Here is a 12,755-nt window from a genome sequence, read left to right as displayed (position 1 = left end):
ATCGTTAGAAAACTGTACATCTTAATAAGTTTATTTTATATGACGGAGATAAAAATAAACAAATAAAAAACTGAACGAATGACCATAACAGCTTAAAAGATCAGTTTGAGTTAGAAAACTACTTGGTCGATTTAGTTTATATATACATTAATATATAAATACATAAATACATTTTCACAAAACTTAATATGAACACTTGGATTGTGTTTTAGCCAAAGCAAGGCAAGATACATCTACTTAAACAATTAATCCGGTTTTATAAATAACTGACTATGGTTACATTATACATAATACGTTTGCTCGTATGCATGACTTTCTTAATTTTAGAGAGGGCAAACGAGCAGGAGTCTCACCTAATGGAAAGTGTCTACCACCACCCGTGGACACCTGCAACACCCGAGGGCTTGCAGGTGCGTTGCTGGCCTTTAAGGAATTAATTCGCTTTTTTCTTGAAGGTTTGTATGTCATATCGGTTCGGAAAAGTCGCCAGTGAAAGCTGGTTCCACAGTGGTTGTGCGAGGCAGAAAATGTCTTAAAAATCGCGCTGTTGTGGATTTCCAAACAACAAGGTGGTGAGGATGGAATTTATAATTCTGACACGATGTTCGGTGGTGAAATTCAGCGGCCGGGACCAATCCAAACAATTCCTTAGAACACTCCTCAATTCCTCAGAACACTCCTCGCGATATATGCAATAGAGGATGCAGATTGACCCGACACCTCTACGCAGATTCAAAGAATCAAGCCGGTAGGTAAGAGCTTGATTCACGACAATTCGAACTGCTCTACGTTGAATGCGGTCAAAGTTCTGTCTGCATAGTATAAATTGGTTCCGGTAAGTGGCGCTGTGATAGGGGTTAGGTTTTTTTTTAATAAAAATAAACAATATTCTTGTTTCACCCGTATGAATTTGGGACGGACGGACGGATGGGTATATTGTAAATATTTCAATAACAATAATTTAATTTTTTGTTTTAATAATTTTTTTTCAATGTTATCAAAAATAGTTAATTTTTCAAGTTGTTTTTTTTTGTTTATTTTGACACTTCTTTTTTCAAACCTTTTACAGTAAATATATCGTAAATATATCTTTATCGTTTTAAACACGAATAGACACTTCCAAGTATGCTACAAATGAAAGATGATTTAGATATGGAAAATTTGTTATATTTTATATAGGAGCTTTAAAGTTCATTATTGTAAAAAACATCGTTCAACAATTACCGATATTCTCGAAGGACATACGCACACAATATTTTTAAATAATCTTCGCTTTAACAAGTCTGCTGAGAAAAGGCCGCCCAACACCAAACTATAGCCTTAGCACATGATGTACTAGTATTTCATTTATTTATTTAAGCGTGTTATTTTTACTTATTTTCATTTTAGATGCATTATTTTAAATATATTGTCATTTTAAAATTAAATTTTTATTAAATATATTTTGCCGCTATAAAGATAATACTTTACCGATATAAAAAAAACCTGCTGAGTTTCTTTCGCCGGTCCTTCTCAGGTCTGAGGTGTTTATTTCCGAACCGGTGGTAGATTTACGACAATCAATAAGCAAGTGTAACGCTTCTATATTGAATAAAGATTTTTGAGTTTGACTTTGAAGCTTGTTCGAAAAAAATATACTCGCAAAAACTATTTTTATTTTGATGCAAGTATTCTTATTGGTTTGTCTTATATTTGTATAAGGTTTTTTAGTAAAAAAAACACTATAGTTTGTCAAAGTATACTAGTATATCAATGACAAATAAGTCGGTGTTAAAAAAGTTTATTTTTATTTTTATTTATGTACATAGAATGTTTTTGTATTACAGAAAAAAGTGAAAAATAAATTAGAGAAAAATCTTACCTATTTAATAAAACTTTACTTCGACGTCAATTTTGGTATCATACATTTAATATTAATCATCTTTTTATAATTCAAGCAGTTTTACATTTATTTGAAAACGCTTGTAAATTATATTAATATTATAATATAACGATTCATCATCTTGTTCATTAGTAGAATTAATAATGCTCACACGTTATGCACGTATGTATGACTTAACATAGCTGGAGCGGTAAAATTCATTCATTAATTTTATAATAAAATATATAAATATATTAATATTTATGTATTTTCTTCCAATATATTACTATTTATTTGTTGCTAAACGATTTTTGTTGTTTATATATTTTGCTTCAAAAATCTTAGACGTCTGAGTTTTATTTTCAAGAACTCAGTCTTATAAAACATAAGTTTAAATTGGTTTTTTGTTCAAGAAAAAACTAATTAAGCCTATGTGATTGATAAAATATTTTTGCTGTGATATTGAATAATAATTAATAAAAAAAAATATTTGGCTTAATCGATCAATAAATAATTTGATACATTACAGAAAACAAAAATATTTAAATAAAACCTTTGTGACCAGTTCCCGCCCACTGACCTTTACATACAAACAATCAGATCACTATATAAGCGGCCGTTAATATGTGAAATGTATCAGTTGTACACATCACACAAAGCAATCATGTTCACCAAAGTAAGTGTCAGTGACCGATGGCAATAAAAGTTAAAACTATGACATTTTGTTTAAGAAAAAGATAGCCTAACTGAAAGTCTGTAAAATTTAATTATTCGCCCTTATTTTTATAGGTAGTCTCTTTGAGCGCTGTATTAGCAGTGGCCGCGGCTGGGCTCTTGGTGGAGCCTCACTACTCTTCAGCTGCTGCTGTCTCGTCACAAAGCATTGTGCATCACGACCAGCCCCACGTTGCGGTTGCAGCTCATGTAGGTTACCATGCCGCACCTGTTGCATACCACGCTGCACCTGTGGCCTACCAGGCTTCTCCCGTGCACTACTCTTCCGCCGCCGCAGTATCTTCGCAAAGCATCCAACGTCATGATCAGCCTCAAGCCACTGTTGCCCACTACGCTGCTACACCTGTGACCCATTACGCCACTGCCCCTGTTGCTCACTACGCTGCGGCACCCGTTGCCCACTACGCTGCTGCACCTGTAGCCCACTACGCAGCACCTGCTCACAGACTCGTGTCCGCCCATGATGAGGAGGAATACGCTCACCCCAAATACGACTTCTCATACTCCGTAGCCGACGGTCACACCGGCGACAACAAGTCTCAACACGAGAGCCGCGACGGTGACGCCGTGCACGGCGAGTACTCTCTGCTCGAAGCTGACGGCTCTGTGCGCACAGTCCAATACACCGCTGATGCCCACAACGGTTTCAACGCTGTGGTCAGCAACTCCGCCCGTGCCGAACACGCCACTCATGCGCCAGCGCATATCCTCGCACACCATTGATTTAGTCAAAACTCTTAACTAATTAATTATTTATTATTTATGTGTCGTTTCAAGGTAACTGTTATTTGAAAATTACATACGAAATATAGCAATACCAATTGATTTTTTTTTGTTTTTTATTGAACCCTTTAAAAAAAAGCTGCTGACTTTTACTAATCTTTACATTTAACTTAAATACTTTTTTGCTAATTATCTACAAAAGCATATTTATTTTTTGTATATTTACTAATAGAGTATAGCTAAATATATAAATGTCGGCAGCGTATCGTTAGAAAACTGTACATCTTAATAAGTTTATTTTATGTGAAGAATATCTAGAGATGAAATTTAAAAAAAACTGATCCTTTGATCATGACGGCTTGGTAGAACAGTTCAAGATAGAAAACTACTTGGTCGATTTAGTTTATATATACATTAATATATAAATACATAAATACATTTTCACAAAACTTAATATGAACACTTGGATTGTGTTTTAGCCAAAGCAAGGCAAGATACATCTACTTAAACAATTAATACGGTTTTAGAAATAACTGACTATGGTTAACCCAACCCGCACTGGAGCAGCGTGGTGGAATAAGCTCCAAACCTTCTCCTCAAAAAGAGGAGAGGAGGCCTTTAGCTCAGCAGTGGGACATTCACAGGCTGTTACGGACTATGGTTACATTATACATAATACGTTTGCTCGTATGCATGACTTTCTTAATTTTAGAGAGGGCAAACGAGCAGGAGTCTCACCTAATGGAAAGTGTCTACCACCACCCGTGGACACCTGCAACACCCGAGGGCTTGCAGGTGCGTTGCTGGCCTTTAAGGAATTAATTCGCTTTTTTCTTGAAGGTTTGTATGTCATATCGGTTCGGAAAAGTCGCCAGCGAAAGCTGGTTCCACAGTGGTTGTGCGAGGCAGAAAATGTCTTAAAAATCGCGCTGTTGTGGATTTCCAAACAACAAGGTGGTGAGGATGGAATTTATAATTCTGACACGATGTTCGGTGGTGAAATTCAGCGGCCGGGACCAATCCAAACAATTCCTTAGAACACTCCTCAATTCCTCAGAACACTCCTCGCGATATATGCAATAGAGGATGCAGATTGACCCGACACCTCTACGCAGATTCAAAGAATCAAGCCGGTAGGTAAGAGCTTGATTCACGACAATTCGAACTGCTCTACGTTGAATGCGGTCAAAGTTCTGTCTGCATAGTATAAATTGGTTCCGGTAAGTGGCGCTGTGATAGGGGTTAGGTTTTTTTTTAATAAAAATAAACAATATTCTTGTTTCACCCGTATGAATTTGGGACGGACGGAGGGTATATTGTAAATATTTCAATAACAATAATTTAATTTTTTGTTTTAATAATTTTTTTTCAATGTTATCAAAAATAGTTAATTTTTCAAGTTGTTTTTTTTTGTTTATTTTGACACTTCTTTTTTCAAACCTTTTACAGTAAATATATCGTAAATATATCTTTAGGGTCCGTTCACACAGACCGGCTCGGAGAGCATCGGCCTGCTTTTTTCTTTTCACACAGACCGGGTCGTATACGCTTGGAATTGGCCGGAGCGGAGCCGCCAACTATTTCACATCGACCGGCTGGAAGAGATCTGAAAGCGGGTGCGAGCGAGAAAGAGCACGCAAGCGGAGCCGGTCGGCTCCTTTTATTACTTCACACGAAGCGCGTTCAGGCATTTTTAATGACAAAAAAGGTGCAAATGCAAAAATAAACTTTACTACAATCACTCAAAACACTGTTTCCAACGTGATAAAAATCTGCTCTCCTCTCCGAGCCGGTCTGTGTGAACGGACCCTTATCGTTTTAAACACGAATAGACACTTCCAAGTATGCTACAAATGAAAGATGATTTAGATATGGAAAATTTGTTATATTTTATATAGGAGCTTTAAAGTTCATTATTGTAAAAAACATCGTTCAACAATTACCGATATTCTCGAAGGACATACGCACACAATATTTTTAAATAATCTTCGCTTTAACAAGTCTGCTGAGAAAAGGCCGCCCAACACCAAACTATAGCCTTAGCACATGATGTACTAGTATTCCATTTATTTATTTAAGCGTGTTATTTTTACTTATTTTCATTTTAGATGCATTATTTTAAATATATTGTCATTTTAAAATTAAATTTTTATTAAATATATTTTGCCGCTATAAAGATAATACTTTACCGATATAAAAAAAAACCTGCTGAGTTTCTTTCGCCGGTCCTTCTCAGGTCTGAGGTGTTTATTTCCGAACCGGTGGTAGATTTAAGACAATCAATAAGCAAGTGTAACGCTTCTATATTGAATAAAGATTTTTGAGTTTGACTTTGAAGCTTGTTCAAAAAAAATATACTCGCAAAAACTATTTTTATTTTGATGCAAGTATTCTTATTGGTTTGTCTTATATTTGTATAAGGTTTTTTAGTAAAAAAAAAACACTATAGTTTGTCAAAGTATACTAGTATATCAATGACAAATAAGTCGGTGTTAAAAAAGTTTATTTTTATTTTTATTTATGTACATAGAATGTTTTTGTATTACAGAAAAAAATGAAAAATAAATTAGAGAAAAATCTTACCTGTTTAATAAAACTTGATTTTGGTATCATACATTTAATATTTATCATCTTTTTATAATTCAAGCAGTTTAACATTTATTTGAAAACGCTTATAGAATATATTAATATTATAATATTAGGATTCATCATCTACTTCATTAATAGAATTGATAATTGTCACACGTTATGCACGTATGACGTAACATAGCTGGAGCGGTAAAATTTATTCATTAATTTTATAATAAAATATATAAATATATTAATATGTATGTATTTTCTTCCAATATATTATTATTTATTTGTTGTCATACAATTTTTGTTGTGTATTTATTTTGCTTCAAAAATCTTAGACGTCTGAGTTTTATTTTCAAGAACTCAGTCTTGTAAAACATAAGTTTAAATTGGTTTTTTGTTCAAGAAAAAACAAATAAAGCTTATGTGATTGATAAAATACTTTTGCCGTGATATTGAATAAAAATGAATAAAAAAAAAATGGATTAAGGTTGTTTGCATTATTTATGATAAAAAGTACGTGTAATCGATAAATAATTTGATACATTACAGAAAACAAAAATATTTAAATAAAACCTTTGTGACCAGTTTGTGACATACAAACAATCAGATCACTATATAAGCGGCCGTTAATATGTGAAATGTATCAGTTGTACACATCACACAAAGCAATCATGTTCACCAAAGTAAGTGTCAGTGACCGATGGCAATAAAAGTTAAAACTATGACATTTTGTTTAAGAAAAAGATAGCCTAACTGAAAGTCTGTAAAATTTAATTATTCGCCCTTATTTTTATAGGTAGTCTCTTTGAGCGCTGTATTAGCAGTGGCCGCGGCTGGGCTCTTGGTGGAGCCTCACTACTCTTCAGCTGCTGCTGTCTCGTCACAAAGCATTGTGCATCACGACCAGCCCCACGCTGCGGTTGCAGCTCATGTAGGTTACCATGCCGCACCTGTTGCATACCACGCTGCACCTGTGGCCTACCAGGCTTCTCCCGTGCACTACTCTTCCGCCGCCGCAGTATCTTCGCAAAGCATCCAACGTCATGATCAGCCTCAAGCCACTATTGCCCACTACGCTGCTACACCTGTGGCCCATTACGCCACTGCCCCTGTTGCTCACTACGCTGCGGCACCCGTTGCTCACTACGCTGCCGCACCTGTAGCCCACTACGCAGCACCTGCTCACAGACTTGTGTCCGCCCATGACGAGGAATACGCTCACCCCAAATACGACTTCTCGTACTCCGTAGCCGACGGTCACACCGGTGACAACAAGTCTCAGCACGAGAGCCGTGACGGTGACGCCGTGCACGGCGAGTACTCTCTTCTCGAAGCTGACGGCTCTGTGCGCACAGTCCAATACACCGCTGATGCCCACAACGGTTTCAACGCTGTGGTCAGCAACTCCGCCCGTGCCGAACACGCCACTCATGCGCCAGCGCATATCCTCGCACACCATTGATTTAGTCAAAACTCTTAACTAATTAATTATTTATTATTTATGTGTCGTTTCAAGGTAACTGTTATTTTAAAATGACATACGAAATATAGCAATACCAATTTTTTTTTTTTTTGTTTATATTGAACCTCTCAAAAAAAAATCTTTTTGTTTATATTGTCACTCGATATACGGAAAGCTAGCGGTCCCGATGGAATACCAGCCATTGTGCTGAAGAAGTGCGCGGCGGAGCTGTCTCCTGTGTTAACGCGCCTGTTCCAACTTTCTCTCTCTTCGGGATGTGTGCCGGAGGCTTGGAGAAGAGCTAATGTGCAAGCGGTTCCCAAAAAAGGGGATCGGTCTGACCCGGCAAATTATCGGCCAATAGCTATCACCTCAGTACTTTGTAAGGTGATGGAACGGATACTAAACAACCAACTGATCCATTACCTAGATGATCACTGTCTAATTAATGATCGTCAGTACGGGTTTCGACCAAAACGGTCCACAGGTGATCTTCTAGCGTACGTAACGCACCTCTGGGGTGAAGCTATCGACAAGCATGGAGAATCGTTGGCTGTCAGCCTCGATATCTCCAAAGCTTTCGACAGGGTCTGGCACAGAAGTCTTCTCTCCAAGCTACCGGCATATGGTCTGCCTGCTCAGCTATGCACCTGGATTGCCAGCTTCCTACACAAGCGTAGCCTTCGTGTTTTAGTAGATGGTTGCGCTTCACAATTCTATGTAGTGAATGCTGGCGTCCCCCAGGGATCTGTGCTATCTCCCACACTCTTTCTTTTGCATATCAATGATATGCTCTCTCTTGGGAACATACATTGCTATGCAGATGATAGTACAGTGCATGGTGGATACCACGGACGCGCAGTGGCTGGGCGGGCGGAAACTGAGGAGAGGCGGGAGAATCTTGTTATTGAACTCGATAGGACATTAGAGCTCATCGCCAAATGGGGTTCTGATAATCTTGTTGAGTTTAATGCCAAGAAAACACAGGTGTGCGCTCTCACAGCGAAAAAGTCACCATTTTACCCTCATCCCTCCCTCTGTGGCACACCGCTGATGATACAAAGCAAAATCGCCATGCTGGGGATGGACGTTCGCTGCGACCTTAGTCCAAGGGATTACATCGAGGCTATTATAAAAAAAGCTTCACGAAAACTCGGAGTTCTGAACAAGGTGCGGCGTTTTTTCACGCCACAACAACTGTGCCTGTTATACAAAACACAGGTACGGTCTTGCGTTGAATATTGCTCGCACCTTTGGGATGGCTCCGCTAAGTACCTAATGGAGGCCTTGGACCGGTTGCAGCGACGTGCAGTACGCATTATTGGCGACGTAAAGGTCGCAAACACCCTTGAACCTTTACAATTGCGTCGCGAGATAGCAGCACTGAGCGCTTTCTATCGTCTGTATCACGGCGAGTGCTCTGAGGAATTATTCTCTCTAATTCCTGCTTCCCCCTTCCTTCTTAAGTCCACGCGAGCTGGTTCTCGATGTCACCGCCTAACTGTGACATCAATTCCATCGCGCACAAAGAAATTTGGCAACTCCTTTCTTTGTCGCACTACCAAAGAATGGAATTCCTTACCAGCTCACGTGTTCCCCTCCTCTTACAACCCGAGTTCCTTCAAACGAGGCGTGAAGAGGCATCTTGCGGGCCGGCAAGGCGGGGACGGCTAGTACAGAACATTCTTCCCGACTGTACTGGCCGTCGTCGCGTTTGGACTCTACTACCACTTACCATCAGGTGGAGTAGAGTCATTTGCCTTCCCGGGGCATATAAAAAAAAAAAAAAAAGAACCCTTTAAAAAAAAGCTGCTGACTTTTACTAATCTTTACATTTAACTTAAATACTTTTTTGCTAATTATCTACAAAAGCATATTTATTTTTTATATATTTACTAATAGAGTATAGCTAAATATAGAAATGTCGGCAGCGTATCGTTAGAAAACTGTACATCTTAATAAGTTTATTTTATGTGAAGAATATCTAGAGATGAAATTTAAAAAAAACTGAACCAATGACCATGACGGCCTAGAAGAACAGTTTGAGTTAGAAAACTACTTGGTTGATTTAGTTTATATATACACAAATACATTAGTATATAAATAAATTTTCACAAGACTTATATTCAATATAATTATTCGTTTGCGCACATGTATGTCATTGAACTCCTCCTAAACTTTTAGACCGATTTTAATGAAAGTTTTATGTTATTTTTAGTGTGTTGACCCTGGATGGTTAAAATTGGATACAATAACTGGCGCTTTGATAAGGGCTGGAATTTTTTTGATAAAAATAAACAAAATTCTTATAATTTAATTTTATGGTTCGTAAGAATAATGTGTCAAATACATTTTATATGAACAAGTATACAATGTCGTTTACAAAGCAGTTGTCAAAACACTCATCTATCGAAACCTGATCAAACTATTACGCATATAAGATTAATTCATTACAAAAAAGCCTGCTTGAAAAAGAGAGTTTAGGATGTATATTAGTTATTAAATTATTATATATAAATTTTAGAAGCAACATAACGTCATTAATAGTGTCTATATATCTATAAATTCTGTATTAGAACAAAGGTGTGACGATTTTTTTTTAATTATTTTCTTTATTTTAAATATCCACTGAATAAATATCATCAATAAACGCGACTTTATCATTAACTAATATAATAATATTTTGCAAATGTTAATGATTTCTGATAAAACATTTGAAAGAGTCTCTGCAGCAGTTTTTCAAGTATTTTAAGCTTTTTAAATGAAAAATAAAGCCTAACTTTTAATGTTTTGAAACGGCATTATTTTCACCATTGCCTAAAACTAAAAGTCAAGGTGATTCTATATATATATTTCTAGGATATACTTATATTCCGGTATAAGTCCTATTTCAGTATTTAGACCTTACTCTACAATGAATGCAGAAAAAGTACTATTAAGACATACAATGCACGGTCTGTATCTTAAAAGGCTTTTCAGTTATCACGTGTATGAGAATTCGACAGTGTCAAACACAGAAAGCTTTTATGTTAGCAAACGCATTACAGTATTGAGGAAAAACTTGAGATCTCATTGTTTAAATTTAACGACGAATTAATTCAATAAATTATACAGTGTTTATGCTAAAAATAGGTTTTCTGTTGCATGTATTTTTTATTTAAATATATAAGTAAATGTAAATGAGATTTATAAAATTAACCAGGGGCACGGTCATTCATTTGAACTGGTTCTTCTAAGATTATCACACCGATAAAGTTACTATAAAACTATTAATCTAACGTACAGAAATCATTCAGTGATCAAACACGAAAAAATAATCAACATAATAATCTCCAAAGTAAGTTTTTGGTAAATAAAAGAAACAGGAACTTCATACCTAAAAAGGTTATGATACATAAAATAAAACATTTTACAGCTGGTAGCTCTTTGCGCTGTAGTGGCGGTGTCCTCAGCTGGACTCCTGCCTGCCCCTGTACAGTACTCTACAGCGGCCGCTGTCTCCTCCCAAAGCATCCTACGTCATGACGAGCACACAGCTCCCGTCGCCAAGTTAGCCGTCGCTGCCCCAGTCGCCTACCACGCCGCCCCTGTCACCTACCATGCTGCCCCTGTCGCCTACCACGCCGCCCCTGTCACCTACCATGCTGCCCCTGTCGCCTACCACGCCGTGGTGATGTCGTGAAGGGCTCATACTCCTTCCAAGAAGCTAATGGCTCTATCAGAACTGTGGACTACTATGCTGACGACCACAGCGGTTTTAACGCCGTAGTACACAACAGCGCCCCCACCACTGCCCCCACCTACATCAAGGCCACATCCATCGTCGTCAAGACCCCAGTCTATGCTGCCCCAGCAATTCAATACTACCACCACTAAGCATTAAGCACTTGTCTTATAAATATGAAATTATTGTTAAGAAGTTCGATATAAATATAATTGAAGCTCAAAAAAGTGTTTATTTTTAAGCCCCTCTACCAATTTTTTTTTTTACAATATACTATATTATGCGTTTATATATATTTATGCGTTTTGATTATTAATTAATAAAAAAATAAGAAATACAAAGTTAAACTTCTATGTTTTTTCTGAAATAACAACAAGAAACAGAAAATTTCTGTTGATCGCTAGCAAAATTATAATTGATAGGCGAAAGCTTTTTATTATTATTATTATTATTAATCCTTTATTGCACACACTTTACAAACGTTTAGTAACATATAATAGCTAGTAGAATATATAGTATGCAAAGGCGGCCTTATCGCTTATAGTGATCTTTTCCAGGCAACCTCTGTAAAGAGAAATGTTTATGTGTTTTTTTAGCCAGGATCACTAATCGGGTATACATACATACACACATACAAACATACACACATACATACAAACAAACTTATATAATAAATAAATAACCATATACGTATAATAATACAGCATGCTCTAATTATATTGATAGATAATAATTATGCAAACGACTCTTAAAAATATGCACGTATTCAGCTTGACGAATTTCTCGAGGCAGGGAATTCCATACTTTGACTGCTTTAACCGTAAAGGAATTGCTGTATATTTTAGTGCAACTCGGAGGGATTAGCAATTTATTGTCTTGCTCAGAGCGTAAATTTACTTTATAGTAATTTTATTTAAAAAAAAACACTATAGTTTGTCAAAGTCTACTCGTATATCAAAAGACAACTAAATCGGTGTTAAATTTTTTTTTATTTATATATATACATAGAATATTTTTGTATTACAAAAAAAAATAAAAAAAATAATTAGAGAAAAATGTTACCTATTTAATAAAACTTTACTTCGACGTCAATTTTGGTATCATACATTTAATATTAATCATCTTTTTATAATTCAAGCAGTTTTACATTTATTTGAAAACGCTTGTAAATTATATTAATATTATAATATAACGATTCATCATCTTGTTCATTAGTAGAATTAATAATGCTCACACGTTATGCACGTATGACTTAACATAGCTGGAGCGGTAAAATTCAATCATTAATTTTATAATAAAATATATAAATATATTAATATTTATGTATTTTCTTCCAATATATTACTATTTATTTGTTGCTCAAACGTCTTTTGTTGTTTATATATTTTGCTTCAAAAATCTTAGACGTCTGAGTTTTATTTTCAAGAACTCAGTCTTGTAAAACATAAGTTTAAATTGGTTTTTTGTTCAAGAAAAAACTAATTAAGCCTATGTGATTGATAAAATATTTTTGCTGTGATATTGAATAATAATTAATAAAAAAAAATATTTGGCTTAATCGATCAATAAATAATTTGATACATTACAGAAAACAAAAATATTTAAATAAAACCTTTGTGACCAGTTCCCGCCCACTGACCTTTACATACAAACAATCAGATCACTATATAAGC

At 36.0% G+C, this 12,755-nt stretch overlaps 2 protein-coding genes across 2 annotated transcripts in view; both read left to right on the top strand.

Moving 5' to 3' along the window:
* LOC126768717 (cuticle protein 8-like) overlaps window positions 1–12,755 on the top strand; it is a 51,864-nt gene that overhangs the window by 9,243 nt on the left and 29,866 nt on the right. The gene's annotated exons all lie outside the window — the stretch shown is intronic.
* On the top strand, window positions 2,526–7,358 carry LOC126768676 (cuticle protein-like). The gene is made up of 3 exons (XM_050486925.1): window positions 2,526–2,541; window positions 2,655–3,299; window positions 6,781–7,358. Exons 1-3 carry the CDS (start codon window positions 2,526–2,528, stop codon window positions 7,356–7,358), a joined length of 1,239 nt encoding a protein of 412 aa, XP_050342882.1.

Source organism: Nymphalis io, chromosome 5, assembly GCF_905147045.1.
Source record: "Nymphalis io chromosome 5, ilAglIoxx1.1, whole genome shotgun sequence".
Taxonomy (NCBI): domain Eukaryota; kingdom Metazoa; phylum Arthropoda; class Insecta; order Lepidoptera; family Nymphalidae; genus Nymphalis; species Nymphalis io.
This window is presented reverse-complemented; position numbering and strand designations above follow the sequence as displayed.